This window comes from Vidua macroura, chromosome 3 (genome assembly GCF_024509145.1).
Source record: "Vidua macroura isolate BioBank_ID:100142 chromosome 3, ASM2450914v1, whole genome shotgun sequence".
In the NCBI taxonomy this organism is placed as follows: Eukaryota; Metazoa; Chordata; class Aves; order Passeriformes; family Viduidae; genus Vidua; species Vidua macroura.
The window spans coordinates 20,857,204-20,878,548 of NC_071573.1; the positions used below are offsets into that span (position 1 = coordinate 20,857,204).

The 21,345-nt window shown below is 36.8% G+C and overlaps 1 protein-coding gene across 1 annotated transcript in view; it reads right to left on the minus strand.

The window, feature by feature from the left end:
• The window catches only part of RBKS (ribokinase), a 72,198-nt gene that overhangs the window by 38,628 nt on the left and 12,225 nt on the right, over positions 1 to 21,345 (minus strand). The window contains exons 2-4 of the mRNA XM_053973983.1: positions 13,793 to 13,925; positions 8,480 to 8,543; positions 5,644 to 5,706 (exon numbers count right to left, since the gene is read on the minus strand). Coding sequence (XP_053829958.1) covers positions 5,644 to 5,706; positions 8,480 to 8,543; positions 13,793 to 13,925 — 260 coding nt within the window. The remainder of the gene's footprint in view (positions 1 to 5,643; positions 5,707 to 8,479; positions 8,544 to 13,792; positions 13,926 to 21,345) is intronic.

Genomic DNA, 21,345 nt, shown 5'->3' on the forward strand with positions numbered 1-21,345 from the left:
ATTGTGCCTATTTTGCCAGGCATCTTTTGATAGCTTTAGGGTGCAGCAGTGCAAGCAGTAAAAGACAGGGAATCAGTGGAACAAGAATCTCTTTCATTTCTGCCTGGCCTCTGTGCTTCCTAGAGTCTCAGACTTTATTCCCAAGTCTTGCTGCATTATCTTGCTGAACTATTTAGCTGTAGTGACATGTATATTATTATCAGACTTTGGAGCTAATGGCCCAAGGCAGTAAGGGGGGCTGTTTGCTTAAACCTGTATGTACAAATTCAAGGCAGATCATGCTACACTGGATCACAGTCTGAAGATTTTCTTCATAACTACAAAAGGTCAGGGACTTAGAGTCTGCTTTCAGACCTGCCAGGGAAATGCAGTACCTACTGTGGTGCAACAGTCCAGACAGATTAAACCCAAGCTGTAGGGAACACCCCCCTCCATTCTGTTCTTTGCTATATATACCACACTTACTGAATGATAAAAGTCACCACAAGCTTGCACCAGGGTGCATGAAGGCAGAATCTGGACCCATGTACTCACAATTAATACAAAATTTTGTATTAACAGCAACCATTTTGTTGAAAGAAATTATTTCTTGCCAGGGAAATCAGATGGGAATTCAGCATCAGGGACAACAGAGTTAAAGACAGATGGCAAAGAGGGGTGAGATTCATCTTGTCCAACATGAAATATTTTTTTTTAGTTAAAAAAATCCTACACACTAGAAAACTCTAAGAAAACTAATTTCTAAAAATTGTTTTTCTATGTTCCTTCAACAAGGAGAAGAGACAAATATTTTCAGAGGTTTTTTTAGTCTTACATATTTTAGATATCTGTTTGAGGAGGAGATAAACTATTGCCCAGAAAAGTCCATGTACCTCTGTTAACCCTGGGTGAAGCCTTAAACTGTAGACCTAACTTCTAAATCTACTCCAGTGAGGTAAAACATTACCCACACCAAGAATGAGAATAATGTATTTATTGCATTACTGTTAATTCTAAAATCTCTTTTCTTAGACTAAAATATCTGTTTTGATGGGAACATCTATATAACTTTGAGTTTTGCAGACATCAGCTAGAATATTAAGGGCCACTTTCACACTTGCTATAAGCTGTAACAGCTAAATGAAACTGATAAGCTTGCACAGGCTTACACCAGATGGGGACTGGGTCCAGTCAGGATGAATGCTGGATATATAAAAATTGTCCTAAGTTGGGCTTCTAAAACTGCTACTGACAGTTCTTAGAAAGATGGATAACTCAAGCCAGACCTTTTTTTACATGGGTCATTGTATAGATGACACCAGATAAGAAGTGCCAGTGGAAAAATCAAATGTCAAACCAGTCAACGCCACAGTGCAATAAATATCTTTAAAACGTGATGACAAACCTAAACACCATCAGTAGTGCTTAGAATGAATCAAAATATCAAACAGATCAAACAGTGTAATTATAACAATAGCTGCAGAGCTTGTGCTTAATAATTCACACAGAAGAAAATTATATTTGTGATCAGAAAAGAATGTTACAAGAAAAACATGTACTGCCAAATCACATAGTTCATGAATATGAGGGTGGATTTGAGGTGTGTTATGGTATCATAATTTCTAGGCAACCACTTGTTAGAAATATTGAAGAGTCTTGCACATAAAACATTCAAGCTAATGAAGAAAGTCAATATGTAGAAAGTCTCTAAAATTCAGGTGACATTTCTTCATAAACCTGAAGGTTCAAACCAAAGATTTTCCTCTGTGGAAAGTGTAACACAAACAAGTTGACATATGTATTCTAAGTTTGCCTTGTTGACTTAGCCTTACCTAAATATATATTTTGAATGTTTTTTTACTAGTAGTGCTTTGGTACTGAAGGTACACTCAACTTACAAAATAATGTCTATTCACTATTCATGAATGATTAATAACTTTATCATAAAGTCAGCACAATGCCTGTCTCAAGTGAGGGTTATCATGCAGTGGTGTGTGTAGGTGAGCTTCAAGTCCTAACTTGCAATAATCAAGAGAATTTTAATCATGACTTGCCAAACTCTGTTGTGCCTCCACTGAATTTTTGCTAGGAATATGAATATGAATGTTAGACTTGTTCAAACCTCTAGTCCAGTTAGGCCAACATAATGGTACCATCAACAGTCAGTACCAGATATGGACAAAGCTGCAATAACCTTCAGAGGTAATAATGTAAAAAAATATCCACAAAGAGGGTTTTTCCCTCACTACATGTGTGTGTGAAAGTACAACACATCATCACTTTATGAAGCTCTTGCCATCCAATATCACACTGCTAGCAGAAGGTGTGCTAAGTGATGCTAAGTGACAGAGCTAGTAGCAAGAAAGCAGACTGGAAGGGGAAACAAAACCTTGGGTTTGTGATGCACCTCAAAGAAAATGTGTTAAGAAAAGCAGCTGGATGTACCAGCTTTTATCCTTAAAAGAGAAAGTACAGATTTGGGTATACAGGATACTGGTATACTTGTGTTTAGTCAAAGCAAAACATTCTGAAAAGGCAGCAGCATAAAAGAGAACAACTGAAACGAACACAAGATCCCAGAAATATTTCTGCACAGCTTTCTGAGACCAGCCCAGAGGTCTTTGCAGCATCTCTGGGCTGCACATTTTTCAGTGCAGCTCTATAAACTTGTTAAACATCTCTCTACCATTCTGTGTTAAAACAGAGATTGAACCTCTCTATCTTTTATTGAAACTATACTGTATTGTCCCAGAATATAATCAACTTCTAGAGTATCAAATGTGCCTGATATTTTCCAGTTTTTAGCACTTTGCCAATTACAATAGTGGGTGAGTTATACTTGTGCAATTCAGTAACCAGTCAAAAACTTCCAAGAAATTCTACAGTGCCAGTTAGACAGGTAACATCAGGGAAGATTCACTTCAGAGCCTCATCTGACTCTGATTTCTACAGCTTTTCTTTGCTCTGCCTTCACTCATACATCACAGCATCATATACCCTCTACTTTTATATCTCCTACTTCTCCCTGTGATTTTTCTCAGCTGGTTTGAGTTGGTATTTTCCCCAAGTATCAGTACATGTAAAGAATTGGTAAGAAGGGTAGGTTAGGTGTGTAACAATACAGCAATGAAATTTTGTCAATTTAAAGAGATGATAGCTATGGTTTTTATCTGTTCCTCATCTTAACACAAAACAGCATCACAAACCCTAACTTCAAATGCTTCCCTTTCATGTATAATTTGAACTAGCAGAAACTACTTTACATCAGTCCATTGAGTGCTGTAGTGTTTCAGCTATGCCAGCACAGCCACTGCAGTAAAACATGCATGTGTAGACAAGCCCTTTCAAAACTGCTGTAAAGCCTGCTTAGGTCAAATCAGCCAGGTTTCTACAGAAAAAAAGAGAAAATGTCTCTTGCAACAGCAAAGCACATAAGTACTGCTATTTTACTGCAATTTGCTCAATTCAGGCGCCAGATGGTTTTTGAGAGAAGTAACAACGAGAACCATTACCAATTCTGTGCATCTGTTTGCTTTAGAGCAGAGTTCTGACCAGGTTTGCTCTTCTACTAGATTTTAAATTAAATTTGAGGGCAGTGCTAACTTAGCATATGATTTTTCAGTTACTCAGAGGCACAAACTACATGACTTTATGCATTATTCATGTCACTATGTGAATCACAAGACTGTCATATACCCTTCACACTGACACTAACATGTAAGCTAGCCCACTGTGAACCTCGTGGCCCCAAATATCCATTTCCCTTTCCTGGGCCTAATAAAGGTTTTACATCCACAAGATTGTTTTATTCCTTATCCTTCAAAAAATTCTTGGTGGTAAAATTTTAACAGGTCATCCTCTGTTCATTCAAGTTTAGACTGTTTTTATCTTAGCTGGCCATGCATATGAATTGGGAAATTATAAGACTGGTTCTTATTCAACTAGTCTGGACAGCAAACCTAGTGCAAGACGTACAAAACAGTGAGGCCCAGAAGCAGTACTGGATTCCCACTGTCCCTCCTGTTTACAATGGCCATAGTGACTGTAGGCAGTGTAAATGTCACGAGTTGCTGTGTAATCTACCTGCTAATCCAAACCCAGAAAAGGAGGTCGAAGTTAACAGGCAAGTATCCAGGTTATCCAATGTATTAGTGTTACCTTATTTCTGAGTTAGAGCTGTCATGCAAGGCTTGGATTAATCTTACTTAGGGAAAATTAAGCTCACATCTCCAACTAATTTGCCTAATTTTCCTGAATATTCCTGTGTAGGCTTGCCTTTAGTCACAGTTCCTTCCCAGTTTTGCTGCGTGAGTAAATAGTTATGTTTCCTTTCCCATTTTGAGCTGTAGCCCAATGTACAACCATCAGATTACATAGTAGCTTGCTAAATTGATGTGTCAGCTAAGTTGTGGTAACTGTTCAAATGAAGCTTCTTAGCAACTCCAGAAGTGAACTAATCCAATCACACTTATTTTGTTATGTTTGCATAAACATTATCAGTCCTGAGCTCTATATTTTGATTCAGACACACTTATTTTAAGGCTCTCAATAGCTTGAGGAAATAGCTTGAAAAGACATGCAGATGTGGCACTTAGATAGATGGTTCAGTGGGGGACTTGGCAGTGCTGGGTTAATGGTTGGACTCGATCTTAAAGGTCTTTTTCAACCTAAATGATTCTATAGTAAAAGTGATGGGTAAGTCATAGTAGGAAAGGAGAGCTTTAACCTTGTAATATATACTGTGTGTTCAGGACAATATAAAACTAGGTTGATCAGCTGGCTGATTAAATTATGCTTGAGGAAAAGATATAAAGTTTTCTGAGGATAGTTTAGCACTCTTGACAAAGAATATGAAAACAAGCCAAATCTTTATTTCTTCCCCTGCAAAATAACAGCAAAGGCATAGGCTAAGGAAAACTAACATGGAAAAAAATGCCATTTTAATGTGTACTCATCACTGCAGATGCAACTTGAAATCAAGTTTTGTGGTAAAATTACAAGATCAACAGAAATATTTCTACTTATACTGAGGACAAGTCCTTTTCCTGATTGAGAGCATAATGACTCACTTGGTGTCCTGAGGAGGCAAACCTTTCCCTCACAGGACCAGAGGAAATGGCCTCAAGTTATACCAGGGGAGACTTAGATTGAATATTAGGAAAAATTTCTTCACTAAAAGGGTTGTCAAGCACTGGAATAGGATGCACAGGGTAGTGGCTGAGCTACCAACCCTAGAGGTATTGAAAAGACATGTAGATGTGGCACTTTCGGCACTGCTGGGTTAATGGTTGGACTCCACAATCTTAAAAGGTCTTTTTCAACCTAAATGATTCTACAGTAAAACTGCTGGGTAATTTCTAGTGGAAAAGGAGAGCTTTAACCTTCTAATACACTGCATGTTCAGGAATGTGAAACTAGATAGCTCAGCTGGCTGATTGAAATATGGCTATCACACTGCTAATTTAAGCATCAGATTCTGCTGCTTTTAGGTACCTAATCTACATTGCCTGCAATAAACAGAAGTGCAATGAAGTGTGAATAAAGTCTTGAAAAAAAAAGAAAAATGTAGGAAAAAAAATCCACAATTAACAGTGATAAGGCAAAGGTTTCTTTTATGGCTGTAAAGGCAGAACAAAGAGGACAATTCAGAGCAGAAATATGTACCTTCACTGTTGACAATTATTGAAGCAGTTCCAGTAGCAGCATCTGTAGTTTGACCTACAAATGCTAAGAAAGGGAAAAGTTAGAGCATGCACTAGTTCAATACATTACTTTCAACCAATAGCATGTGACGCAGTTTAATTGAATTAAATCTAAAATGAACCCATAACCTCCAGCAATTTAAAAATGCTAATTACTCTTTCATGTGCAACAATGCCAGAGAAGCTAACAACAACAAAAAGTGTTAATTTACACCCACAAAACGAAATACGAGTCCAATATTCTTTAATTTGGCTACATCTCTGCATTAGAGAAAGCATGTTATTTATACAGTCTTCTCAAGCACTCTACTCCTGCTTGGAAATACTTCTTTTATCCAATGAAACAATAGAGTCAAGGCTAAAGAAAAACAAAAATACTAAAACAACCCAGCATCTCATTCTGTGTAGATTTGCATTTCAGCAGCAATATTAACTAATGCTATGAAGGAAGTGGTGGAGTTATATGTATCCCCTATGGACTATTATTCAGAGAAATTAACATGATGCTGGCAGCACTTTCTGTTAGAAAGATTGTTCCATGTTTCCTACTATAAGAACCTGTTTTCAGCTGACAGCAAATTTGTCAAACACCAACCAATGATAGGAAATTGGTAGTAGAAACCAGTAGCACTGTAGCAGAAAACTGACCAAAAAGTTGAGGGTTTCTTTTTTCTTCTCCACAAACTGTATTTGAAAAAAAAAATCTACTATTCTATTTGAGACAAATTCTGGTGACCTTTTGTTTAAGGAGCTCTGGTGTTCTAACACTGTAGAACATGGATTTAATGCTGGGCAAAAGCGAGCTTCTTTCTCAAGATGTGCCTTTATGGCCAGTTTAACAATCTGCTCCAATTTGAAGAAGGCAGAAAAAACACCTTACATCATGCTCATCTGGTTTTGCTGAAGTCTTGCAGGTATTCGCCCTGGAGGTACCCTTGTCTAGCTCAGTTACCAGGATCAGAGCAGGACTTCCCTTGCAATTACAGCTTCTTTTCACCATGAATTCTGCACACTGGAACTGAAAGCAGAGAATGTGTGTCTTCTGTACTCTCAATGCTCTTGCAGCATGAGCAGCAAGTTGCCCGGTTCAAATGTGGGAAAAGGAACAACGGATCAATAAAGATCTAAATGGTCTGAGCAGCACTGGCAACTGGTTGGTTGTAGAAGACAAGAAGACAGGGAAAGGGGAAAATTACAAAACAGACTGGAATTGGAAAGAAAAGGGGTGTGCTGATATGCTAGGAAACAGAAGAGCAACATGAAGACATACAACAAGGACTCAAGTTATGAGAGCTGGCAGAACTGGCATTACCCCAAGGATTTTCATCCAGTACCCAGTATCCTTATGTACAACAACAAGGATATGCTAGAAAATTATTAAACCAGGACAAAAAACCTATGACTGAAATAAGACCATCTTGAGCAAAAACCTCTGAGCACACTGAATCACCCTTGCCTCCATATCTAGGAATACAAGTTAGGATCCTGGATCAACCTCACCAGGAGTGTATCTTACTTTTCTCCAGGGCTGATCAATGGAGGAGGTGGCAATCAAACACAATTCCGAGATATTTTTAACTCAATCAGCAGAAATTGGGACCTTGGACCTAAACATTCCAGCCCTTCAACTGATCTACCTAGGTATCAATGAACTACAATATGATGGAATTTCTGAATATTTTCCCTACACTTTTCTTTTATTGCTATAAAGATTATTTTAAAATGTATGTTAAGATTGCAAGATTAATAATTTAAATCAGAAAACATTAAGGTTCTTTGTGGCATATGCATTTTCATTAAGTGGTATGCATTATAATTGCTTTATTTACACAATCAAAGACACAAGGTAGGCATGCTTTGGAGACATTCAGAACTGTACACTAACAGACACTGTTTTCATTCTTTCATGCTTTCACTGTTTCCTTGCTTGGTTTTTTTGCCTAATTTGAAAGATACACAATGAATAAAGCTATATATTCATTTGTGAAATATTTAGATGTTACACTGATAAGCATTAAAAAAAGCCCACAAAATACTGATAATTTTGTCTTTAAGGCAGGACTTGAATAAGGCAATAGATTAAGCTGTGGCTGCACATTAAACAGAAGAGATAAACAGAATATTGAATTGCCACTGAGTGATTACATCTGTCCATCCTTGTCCACCCCAAAGGAGACAAGGGTAGTGTAGACAAAAAAGGTATCATATAGTTAAGCAGTGCTCAGTAGAGAGGGAATTGGTTTTACAAAGGTAAAAGATAATAGAATATTGTGGATGCCTAATTTTCCCTTTTTTCTGAAAGCCTTTTAACATTGATTTTTGTGTTTATGTGTGCTAACATCAGCTGCAGTCTCTAAACTGACTGCATGGGTCGGTTCACAAAGCAAAGGTGAAATGTACTGCATTTACCATTGAATTTCCACTCCATCCCTCCTCTGACAATGTGAAGTTGAGAATGAGTAATCAGAATGAATTTTTCAATTTCTCACTAGGCATTATTATAATTAATGCCAGACTAAACAATTGCATAACAGCAAATTATCTTCAGGTGACTTGCAATGATGCAATCATCTGAGATTTAGAGGCAATAACACTACATTTTATTTTTAGTGGTACAGCTGATTTCAGGAGTCCCCATATTCTCTCTCATATTCCTTCATTCCTGCTAGCTACACCAAAACAGTTATTCATAGTTCTGAATGGTAAAACATATCTAATAAGGTAAAACAATAATAAATCCTCCACCACCAGTTTTTGAAGTTCAAAAATAATACAAAACATTTAAAGTAAAATTTTACCTGTAGAAATACCATTCTTCTTCAAATTATCAACATAATCATTGCCAAAGGAATCACTCCCAACCTATACAAAAGATAAAATAATGGGTTTTCTTTACAGAAAGGTGAGAGGATAAATAGACCATCTTTAGACAACAAAATGCTCTACTATAATTTAAATACAACACTTTTAGTCTTTAGAAGCCCTTTGCCTTATTAATCAACAAATAATAAATTAAGAAATAATGGTAAAAATGTACTAATAGTATTAGCAAACAATAAGAACAGTGTTCTGCAGTTTTCTCCTGCTCTATTACAAACACCCATGTTGCAATATTCAAGTTTCATCCTTGTACAATCCCTGTGCTCCTCTGACACTGAAACTTCTGGGGACTTTTAAATCTGGACATGTACTGAATTTTTCACCTTTGAATTGAAAGCATTGACATTAATTCAGGTGTCCTTCTTAATTGCAGTTTGTATTTTGAATTTTTTACTTCAAGTTTCCTTGGTGGAAAAATATCAAACTGTGTCTATGGGACAGAAAGTGATGATAAACACAGCATTACTAATTTCTGCAATTCTCCGTACTAAATGTACTGTTTAAAAATTCAATATTTTTTGTTTGCATTATCCAGCAACAGCAGATCAAGTTGAGTTAGGGAGTCAAGCTATGGTCTATTGTTTTTTTAATAGCAACTTAAAAAGCTTGTAATTTCAGTTCCATTAATCTTTTTAGCTGAAAACAATTCTGCTTGCTGTTTATTCAAACTAATATACATTTCTTTTTGTTACATTACACAAGCTGAACAAAGGAGATGAGGTACATGGAGGAAAAAAATAGTTTAATTTGCTTAATATCATACGAGCATTTAAAATATATTTATAAAGCCAACAAAGCTTTTGAGTCACCACTCTTAGCCTGTCTTCAGCATGCATAGCACATGTTCCCAATTCCAAGAGTGAGTTGTGTATCCGAGCACTGTCAAAGACTAACTAATGCTACAGAAAGTATTTTTGCAAGAGGAAAAAAGAAACAGTTTTCAAATTAGAAGCCAAATTGAGATCCTGGTTATGGGTCTAGAGGAGTCCTAACCAATTATCCATCTTCTCATAAAACAGCACTACACAGCTAATGGTGTACTTTAGTTGCTAGAGGCACAAAGCAGCTGCCTCTACTGACTGCTGTTAGAAATTTGTCTATATATGAGTTCAGTCTTTAGAAAGCTTGGAGAAGGCCTGAGTACCAGCTAGTGATCACAAGAATCAAACACTTTGATTCAGAATTCTAAAATTTAAATTGGATAATCCTTCTCCTCACATATTTGATTGCATAACCATGATTTGAAACTTTCATTTCCTACAGCATCTAGAAGGTTTTTTTCTAAAGCATTATTAAGGATAGTCCTGGTCTTTCAGCAAGGAGGACAGCAATTAAGGTCAGAATAGTCTAACCAGATGGAACATTGGTCTAGTACATGGAAAAAATCCCAAACAACCCAACATTTTCTTGGGTCAATGTGTTAGTCATTGTTTTCATGTTTGAGTATATTTGTACTTTGGACTACTCCCAGTTTGCCAGACAGGGCAGGTTGTCAGGAGCTGCCTCTTCTGACTGCTTTAGGCTGGATGACTGCAGCCATCTGCAATTTAAACCTGAGCTGTGCTCACCTCTGCACCCTAAAAACTGTGCTCTGGAATACCTTCAGTCTGATGGTATCACCTTCTCCCTCCCTTGCTACTATGATTCTTCTACAACAAAACTCACAATCTGCTCAGTTAATTCAGCAACAAAATATTTCATAACCATCTTCCAAAAGCTCAACTGAAACTTCCTTCCTTCAGCTCTGCATCCTGCATGACTGACAGACAGGCATTCCTTACTTTTCAACTGTCAAAGCAGCTGAGATCAGCCATGGTACTTTCACTTGCAGCAGGACATCTCAGTGCTGGAGGGAACCCCTCCAAGGGGTATCCATGGAGGTCACTTTCCTCTGGAGACTTTTTTCCATGTTAGTTCATCAGTATCCAACCCAGTTAATCCTAGTGCATTTGAAGGACTTTATTTTTCCATTCAGGCTTTACCCCCAAGGAAGACAAGAGTATTGGGCATTAGACTCAGTTTAGATTAAAGGCATATTTACTGACCATGTCAAATTATATAACATTGTTTTAAATATTTTCTGCTTTTGCACAGACTCTGATAGATGGACTATTGGAAAAACAGAAAAATAGATGTCTCAGTCTGCAGACCACAGAACACTGTTAAGAGCTGAAACAGCATTTCTTGTTTCTTCATTTCTTAACAAAGCCATTTGTACAAGCATTTTTGTCACGCAGTTTACATATCAGAATAAGTGGAAATACATCAGTATTTTTCAGTCTGGGTTTTCCCTGTTTATGATCATGTTTTCCACATGGAGCTAGGGAGCTGGCTGGCATCATAGCAACTAGAATTCTAGCAGCTTAAGAATCAAACTCATCTGTACCTGAACAACAAAAAGGATGTACCTTTTGATAATTTTTTAATTTATTTTATATGTTCTTTTTCATTTCAAGTGTTTACTCTTTTTTATCATTAGGGAATTATACAGGTACTAAAGACAAGCATAAGACAGTAATACAAAAGGAAAAAGCAACTGAAGATACCCATCATACTCTGTCCTGCATCTGAGATACAGCTATATTCATGCAATGAAGTGAGAATTTAGCCTATAGCACTTTAACTTAAATTTGGCTTATGGATAATTTAAAAAGACTACACAACATGGTAATACAACACTTCCTGTTTCTAGGTAGGAAACAAATGCAGCCATGGCTTAAACAGAATTTAGTACATGCAATATCAGCAATGTCCAGTGAAGATCATTCCAAACTGTTTTTCAGAAGCAGAACCTTTTTCAGCACATACAATGTGTTTCAGACCAACATCCCTCCACCATCTTATTCTAGGATGCCGAACAGATTTTTTTGGGATTGGTCACGACAAAAAGAAAGAAAATAGTTAGGGGAGTTTGAAATCTCTCTAGAACACTGTTGTTTTTTCAGTACTGCAACAGTGTTCTTTTATGAACCTGAGCAATTAATTTATTTGCTTAGATCCTTTAGTACCCTGAAAGGAATCCTTTACATTTCTCTGTAACTATCCAATTAATACATCATTTTACAGGACTGAGCAAATTGACTGCTACTGTGACACACATTGATAACTCAGAGTAACAGTGGCCACTTGCAGAGACATCCAGGCAGGAAACAGAACATTGTTTGCATTTCCACTACCAAAACTCAAATTTTTAACATTTTTTACAATTTTTACATTAAATTCCACAGCACTCTGTGGTATCTCTAATCATAACAGTAAGTCATTATAATTCTCTCTCTCTCAAACCCTTACCAAATACTGACTCTTGTGTTTTAAAGCTCTGAGATATGAAGAATTCCTTGTCACTTGATCTGAGATGTCAATCTCCAGTCTTCTTGAGGACATCCTCTGTCTAAATTACACTCGTACTAAGAGGATGCCACACTCCAACAGAATGTCCCTTTAATATTAATACTGATTCCATTTTCTGAACTTCAGATTGTAGAAGTAATTTTTGCATCCACACTAGATAAAAAATGTTGGGAAATATGACCAAAACAGAAGCATGTAACTGAGCACAGAGTATGTATGTTAGAGGCAATCCAGCTTAAAGAACCAACTTCTGATTAGTTGTTGCAGTAAAAATAATGTAATTGCAGAGGCTCATTATTGCCCAATTCTTCATAGTTTATTAAGCAAGAAATTTTATATCTCATTAACCTATGCAGATATAAGACTGTATATGAGACTTCTATGAGATGAGATAGTATTTTGTGAGGCTATAAAGTGCAATTTTTAAAAATAACAACTTTCAAAATTAAAAAAATAGAAAATGCTAATATTTTCTCCAACAAATACACAAGAGAAAGAAAGAGAAAACAGGAGAAAGAGACAGACGGACAGAGAGACAGAAATATGGAAAGACAGAAAGAAAGAAGACTGGGTTTTACTGAAATAACAGAAATATGTTATTAAAAAGTACTTAGAAAATATAGTAGCTACTAAATTTTATTATGAATGTGTATGTTTCCATTGCACTGAGCAAAGGGCTAGACCATTAAAAAAATTAAGCAAAATTCACACTTGCAATGGAAAAAAACCCTTTAACATTTAGCAGGAAATGTTATAAGGGAATTCACTGCCAGTTCATCTTGTACTTGAATCTGATCGTTCTTGAATGCAAAGATGATGAAATATACATAATATGACAGAAGCGCAAACATTGCCAAAAAAACCCAACCCCACACTGTAGAACAACTAGTGATAATAACTCACAGAAATGCTTTCAGGTGTAATTTAAATTTATAGCCAGCATTATTTAGTCTAAATATTGAATTGAAAGAACAATGAGGGAGGCTTCCTTGAGATGTTTGCAGTACTTCTCAAAAAATCCTTGACAGACAATGATCCAACAAATTTAGCATCCTCCCCAGCTATGGCAAAAAACAAAGTATGTCCAGTCAGTTTGAAGTTTCATCTACAGTTAGCACAGGATAGACAATAAAGACTACAGAGAGAAAAAATTTGATCTTAACCGTAGTAATGATCACTCAAAACTTATAATGTTTAATGACAAAAATCAAAGAAAAGCATTGTAAGAATATAGCATCTGCCAAGCTGAATCAGTCCAATGGTCCTTGAGTAAGTCTTTAGAGCTGCAGTACATCAGATGCTTCAGAAAAGTAGGCAAAAATATCCCACAGCACACAAAGGTGCTAGAATTTGGAAATGATCGCTTTCTTAACCTCAAGTAATGACATACTTCAAAGCACTTTTACATTCCTTCTCAAATTTGTCACTGGCTTGTGAGTATCAGATTTTTAATCATCTACAAAGTAAATTTCAGAGCAACCGTAGCTTCTAGCACCTGAATGCCATCAATGAAATGCTGATTGCTGTAACAGTGGGGAACATAAAGAGGAAGGCCTAATCAAGATTTCTTAAATTTTGAACACGTCTAACTCTTCCCAATTCTCTTTTCCATGGCATATCAACCTAAGTTTTGCAATCCTTCTCTATATGCAATTTCTGTCAGATCTGTAGCCAACTAGTCTTTGGTTCTGGCAGTGTTCTTAAACAGCCTCCTCCATGCTTAAATTTATAGCTGAAATAAGAAAAAGAAAAGAGAATTAGAGAGAGAGTTTAAAAAGCTAAAAACATACCAGAAGCTCTTTGGTAAGTGACCAAAAGGTTTACTGGAATTTGCATGAACATTCAGTTCAGCTGTAATTGAAGAGCAAGTCAATGCTTACCTTGCAGATCAGCGAGGTCTTGGCCCCAAGTCGAGCAGACTGGACACATTGGTTGGCTCCTTTCCCACCAAAACCAACAAAAAACTTATGTCCAATGATAGTTTCTCCAGCTTTTGGCAATCGTGTAGTAAGGCTATTGCAATTTAAAGCAATATTTACATACATTAGTGACTTAAGATAACAAGCATCTTCAAAATAAGAGTTACATCGTTATAATCCTAAATGGCTCAACAGCCAGCCAGTAAGACTGAAAACTATTCGAAAGACCTTTTAGGGTTCTACTCCACATCCCACTAGTTTAAGTTTATTTCTTATATGCCACCCAGTCAAGTTTCTTGTCCCCTCAAGAGAAGGGCTGCATTTCTTTTGTTCATGTTTCATGTAGTACCTGAAGAAGTTGTACCTGATCCCTGACTGGGATTCCCCCGTGCTAACTCAATACAGATAAACCATGAATCTATAGGTCTCCCTGTTCATAGGGATTTTTTACTGTAACATTAGGCTCAAGTTCACATATAGTTCATTTAATTCCATTACATGTAATTATACCTTCTTAAACTATCCTTAAGTAATTTTTCATGCTGTTGATATTCACACCCCTAAGAATTGTAATAGTTACCAAAACCTGCCTCTCCTCTGCTGTCATGCAGGCACACTGTACATATTTAACATATTTCTTTTTTAAGTTTTTCTTTTACAAATCAAGCTTTACAACTTCTCAGCATTTTGTTTTTTCCTTGAATGCAGTCCAATTACATTTACATCCTTCTGCGGATGGGTGCCCAGAACCAGATGCACTAATACAAGCCGAAAGCCATCAGGAGTGTATTCTGATTTCATTTCCATTTTGGAAAAAAACAAAACAAAACTGCAGTTTTGTTAACCCTGCCAGATGCTTTGCTATCTCAAACAAAAGTTGAAAAGTGTAAAAGACACCAAGACTGTAGGGTAGAATTTCTCAGAATGCAAACACTACCTGACTTTCGTAATTTCTGTTAAAATACATAACCCAAAGATGCATTTTCAACACTCAGATAACCAACATTTCTGCCTTCTCAAGCCATGCATTCTAGATACAAGGCCTAAAAATATCATTTTTAAATCTCTTACTCTACAAACAAGTTCACAACACATGGAAAGGAAAGGCATTCTATAATGTAGTAACAACCTGTTTAGTCAACAACAGTTACCTCAGACAGTTTCCAGAAGTCTGCGGGATAGAAAGGGGAATGGGAGACTGAAAGAATGCAGAAAAATCCAACCTAATGATGAAGAGATTATCTTCAGCTCTGTTTGTCAATTTAAAATACCATTTTACCAATAAATCTCACAGCAGCTTCAAAATTCAAAAACTGAATTCTGGGCTCCTCAGGACAAGAGAGCTGTGGAGCCCCTGGAGCGGGTCCGGCTGAGGGTAACAAAGATGATTAAGGGACTGGAGCATCTCACGTATGAGGAAAGGCTGAGGGAGCTGCGCCTGTTCAGCCTTGAGAAAAGATGCCAGAGAGGGAACCTCATCAAAGTCTATCAGTATCTGAAGGGAGAGTACCAGGAGGATGGAGCTGGGCTCTGCTCAGTGGTGCTGAGCAATAGGACAGGAGGCAGTGGACAGAAACTGATGCCCAGAAAGTTGTCACCTGAACACGAGGAAGAACTTCTTTACTGTGTGGGTGACTGAGCCCAGAAAGTCTCCCTTACTGGAGATATTCAAGAACTGCTTGGATGCAATGTGCCATGTGCTCTAGGATGACTCTGCTTGAGCAGGGAGCTTGGAACAGAAGATCCACTGTGGGCCTTTCTAAATTCAAGTATTCTGTGACTCTTTGAAAATTGCCAGCCTTCCAATTCAGAATAAAAGGTTAGATATTACAAGAAATTATTCACTGTGGGGGTGGTGAGACAAGTTGCCCAGGGAGGTTGTCAATGCCCCAGCCCTGGCAGCATTCAAGGCCAGGTTGGATAAGGCCTAGGTCTAATGTAAAGTGTCCCTGCTTATGGCAGAAGAGGTTATGACTGGATGATCTTTAAAGTTCCTTTCAACTCTGAATGTTCTAGGATTCTATGCTTCTGCACTAGGCAATCACTACAGATTGTTTTTTGAAAGGATATGAAGAATATGTGTATATTACTTTTTTAGCTTATGCTGCACCTTCTGGGGTATATGGGTGTTTGCAGAATCTTACAGAACTAATGACAGAGCACAGCCTATTCTCAGGAAAAAGCAAACATTTTTTTCTCCCTCCAATTTTCAGTTTCGTCAGTCCAAAGGTTTAGGATCATTAGAAAGTCAAGAAAACCTAAAATGAAACTAGCAAACTCAAACAAGTCCCAAACTCCCAGAAATTAACGTTTTGGCTTTGAAGGAGTTGTTACAGGTCTGTGCTTCATCAGTAGTTATAGTTTCCAGAGAGATGCAGGTAGGGATGCAGCCTCACTAACAGAAACACTCACTAGCACAGCATGCCAGATTTTAGGATGGCATACACAGTCACCAGGTTTCTTTTGTGTGGGTGGCCACAGATAAACCCCCGAAGAGTCACACATACAGCTCATAGCACTCATTTCCAGAGATTCAGAGTCAGAGCCAGGAACATTTTGTTGCGAAATGTTTAAACCATTTTCATTAAAAACACAAAAGCTTTTAAAAAATAAACTTATAACCACATATATATATATATATATATATAAAATATATATATATATATATATATATATATGGAAAGGATTGCTAGGTTCCTAATACAGCAAAGCTAAAACTGTTTGCCCACAGCAGCATCGAGGAAATTGTTTCCAACAATGAGTAACTGTACATTCTCAAGGAAAAAGGTGCAACAATAAAGAGTATCAATAAACAGTAATACATAAACAATATTCCTTAATTGTAATATCTGCAATTTATCACCATTTTCACCACTGGAAGCCAAAGTAGAGATGGTTGTGGACCAGAGAAGGAAGGCCACAAGACTCAGCTGAGGAAGCTCCTCTTCAGCTACTGCCAGGGTACCGCACATACACATCTAAAATTAGGTGCCATTCAGTAAGGAAGGATGTTTCATCCAGCCTTGGTAATAAGAACAAATAGCAGTTCTTGTGTAGTTCCTTTCATCCACACATCTCACTACACCTTAAAAAGCAGAACAACATTATTCCTGTTTTGCGGGTATGGAACTTAGTCAAGGCATTTTGCCTTTTCATGCCTTGGGTCAGTTAAGAAGCCAGGGGCAAAACCAAAAAGAGAGATCAGCTTAATCTACCAGCTCACACTGTCTTCTCATTTAAATTCTGCAGTATGAAAATGGCATCAATTCTCAATTCATTTTTCTTCCTCAGGCAGTTTTTTGGTTTTTTTTTTAGAGATTATAGCTTATTCTAAATAGAATTTGCTTCCATAAAATCAATATATTTTTAATCAAAATTTTTGTGATTCCAGCACACATCTCCTAATAGGACTGCTCAGAGTTCATATTCAAGTATGTTCAACCATAAAAAATATTGTTGCTTTAACAGTGGCCAAACTATGACTTGATTCTTCTCTCTTTTATGTTGGCATCAACATGCAACTCCAGTGGAAGCATCATAATTTCACTGGTGAAAAAACAGGCTTGATGAGATGAGAATTTCGGTCTCAGTGTTTCAAGTAGCATGGCATAACAACTGCCTGTGGGGTTCAAACAGCTTGTGGAAAACAGGGAAATGACCTTTTTTATTGCTTTGATGGAAAGGTACAAGGCAAAGGGCAAAGGATCAAGTGCAAGTGTGATTTATAACTGGTCAATTTTTAAAATAAGCTAAAACAGACCAAGCAAAAACGTGCAGCAACTTTCTGTAGCTCTCTACAAACAAACCTTCACCATATTTCATTTTAGACATGGTTGCCAATCATTCCAGACCAATTCTCCACTCCAGAAGCCCATTCTTATTTTCCATATGAAACAAATTCAGAGTACTTATCTATATAGGTAGTTTTAACTTTCACTGAAACCAGCAGTCCTGTAACAGGCTTCTTTGCCAATACAATGGTACTCTCTCATCATTTAATTCTGCAACTATACTAACTTTTGATTCACATCAGACAATTTTAATGAGCATTTCAGGCTTCTTTTATGAGCAGGCAGTGATGACTAATCTGTATGATTAAGAAACCCTATAAATTCTTGGCTTATTCATGGTGTCACAAAGAATACCTAAAATAGCCTAAAAGTGATGAAACAGCTAATGTAACTCCAAAACTAGGCTAAATAAGTTAATTAGAAAAAATGTCACATTGGCATTCAGAATTGTTACATAAAATGTTTTGCAAAGCCGTTTACAACTTCTGACGTAATTTGAAAACACTGACCTGAAAAACCCAATATAAGTTACTATTCAACAGACTCCTCCTTGCTTACATGACAAATTCTGCTCACCTTTAAATGGTGCAAAGGATACTAAGTTCCTATGTCTTATGAAAAATCAGAAACTGAACTTGAAAGCTCCCAATACATTCTAAGTAAAATAAAATCACTGTATGTTTTGCAAATTGTGCACGGTACAACTGAATCATATTTATAGAGGAAAGTTCAGACTGAAACATCTTGAATTACTTTGGACATTACAAGGAATATAATCACTCATAATTTCAATTGAGTTTTTATAAAACAATATTTAAATGTAAAGCACACAGGAATGCTGCCCACATTTGTGACAAATGAAGACTCTTACATACACTTACATTTCAGAGGTTTGGGACGAATAAAGGCACACACATAAGTATTCTACCACTGCACTAACTGCAAGCTTCCCTTCCAGTGTATGCCGCGAGCTCCCTTAGAGGCTAGAGCTGATTAGCCTTTGTATTTAAGGATAAACATCCCTTTGGAGGGATGGCATTAAAACCAGAATAGAGCCCTTTACTACAGTGTTGAAGCACTGAATCAGAGGTGAAAGCACAGTGTACTGAGTCATTAGCGCACCTTTCCCGATATTCTGGGTTTTCTCAAAAAGTTCCCCTCTAAGCAGTGACTAGATCACATACAGAGATAGAAAGTATGAAGGGGAAAGGGAGAGATGCATATGAAGTAGAATTTGCATAAATTAATCCTGAAATTAATCATGGTTTGCTTCTGATTCTTCACACCTAACCACTGTTTGTTCATTGTTTTCAACACACGAAAACTAAAAAGATGTATTTTTATTGTCAACTTAAACTGATGTGAAGCCATACCCTCTTCTCACAGCATTTCCCCACTACTCCTCTAGCACTGCTTTTACTGCTTACAGAGCTTCCTAATTCAAAACATTTTTGTTCAAAGGGTCATTTTCATTTGGATCAGTGCATTCGTCCAATTCATTATCCAGCAGCTAAGGTGGGCCTATGAAGGGAGGAGCAGGAGAGCCTCTGCTGGCAGCAGTACAGCCAGACTGCCCTGAGCCAAAGCTGGAACTTGCACTTGATAGTACTTTGTATTGAAAACACTTAATGCTCTGTTGCTAACGTTTGCTTAAGTAGTACAATATACTTAGCTCATTAGATATATGGAAAAGCAGAGACTATCAGTACGTTTCAGAGAACGGCATGTATGAGAAAGGAAAATAGCAAAGCACATGAATATTTTTCTCTAAAAAAGCCCCAACAATATTTTCATCAGGCAACTCAGAGGGGAAGAGAATTTCTACATCAGATTAAATATCACCAAAAATGCTTAAAATGACTGTCATTTAAATAGTATCAAAATAAACATTCAGGTTTCTTTAATTCCTGAAGAAAGGTGAAGATGAACACGGGTAGGAAAACAGCAGCAGAAATAGTGAATTTAAAACTGACTTAATAAAAAGCAATAGAATGTAAAGCTCTAGAATTTAGCTTTGCTTCTGTTTTCTTTGAATCACTGAACAAAACTTGCTTTCTCCACTCCTGGGAATTCCCTAGAATGGGGAAAATCCCAGTGAGATTAGAGTAGGTGTAACTTAGCCACTGTCTAGTACATATAATTTACTGGCCTTTCATGGGTCTCACAACTGAACAAATACAAAGGACAGAACAGTTCTTCCCTCTAACATAATACAACATTGTGGTGAAAAAATCTCAGACCTCCTTTGGATCTGGCTTAACATTTTGGTTTAGCCTTGGTCTGTTTTGTCTAGTTTCATTTTGAAGATTTGAACATGTGCTGTGGGAAAATATCCATAACATGGAGACAAAAAGACCACACTCTTTTCAAAATCCGATATTCTTGACTCATTTATGCTTTCACCCCTTTAAATCATCCATTAAAATATCTTATTGGGAGGTAGAAAACTTCCAAGATTTCTGAAGAGATTACCTCAGGAATTTAGTTAACTATATTTTGGTTTAAGCATGGGGCAATCTGGTTCTAGGTTTGTAGACTTCCTTCAGACCTTTAGTGACTGACAAAACCCTAAAGATCATAGCAAATGTCTATTTTTTTTCCTTCTATGTTCCTGAACATGACAAGATTTTCTTTAAAAAAAAACAAAACAAAACTTTTCAGACAATTCAAACACTAGCCTATTGCTTGGATGTTTGATGGTCTCAGTTCTCTCTGTAGCCCACAGTGATGAACATTATAGAAGCACTACCCAAGCTGGTATCCGGCACAATAACTGACACTTAGAGGAGTCCCTCTACAGCACAGTGATATGCAAAAGCTTTACACCATCATCCTTTCAGAGGGATTTTTAAAAATCTGTTTGATTTTACATCAAAAAACATTTATCACCACAACACAAACAAGTGAATGATAAATTGGTGCAAAGCTGCAGGAATCTTTTCAATGAGTTTTGCCATCAGGGAGAATATGTATTTTATAAAACAGAAATATATATAAACAACAGATAACTATACAAACTGTTTATATAAGCACATTAATAGATATATAGATATCTATAAATAGACAAACTGGTTTGTAGATCTTATTACTAAGTGGGTAAACAGCTGAAGTGGCACAACTGTAGAAAATCTCAAGCAAGGGAGAAAAATAAATGAATGGCTGTGACTATACATAGGAGGGCCACCAGCGTTATAGCTTCTTATATGTACAATCACAACTTCAATTGAAAAAGACCAAAACTTGTAACACATAGAATGAGAACAGCTGTCCACAGCTCCTCAAGAACTTCAATGAATAATTTTGTTGACCCTTTGTGCAGAATCAGATTTTACCCTCCTACATATTAAAAGATGAAACAAATAGAAAGGCATTCAGATGAATGCCCCGAAGCATTTATGGTAGTACACTGTACTGCATTTCAATGAAATTATGGTATTACTAAGACATCAAATTCCTAAATTAAGTTACAAATATGAAAACTTCAACACAAAATTTATTTTTTTTTACTAATTACCAAAAAGCTTTCTCATGGAACAACAAACCTGTAACAATTCCTCATATCACTAGCATTTAAATCTGGGGAAAAGGTGGCACAACATTGGTGAGTTCATAATCTGTGAAGTGTTTAATTCTGAAGCTGAAGCTCTAAAGAGATTTAAAACTCAAATAAATCTATCTTCAGATATTTAAGTCTCAGCAAACATTCCATCATTCTTACCAAAC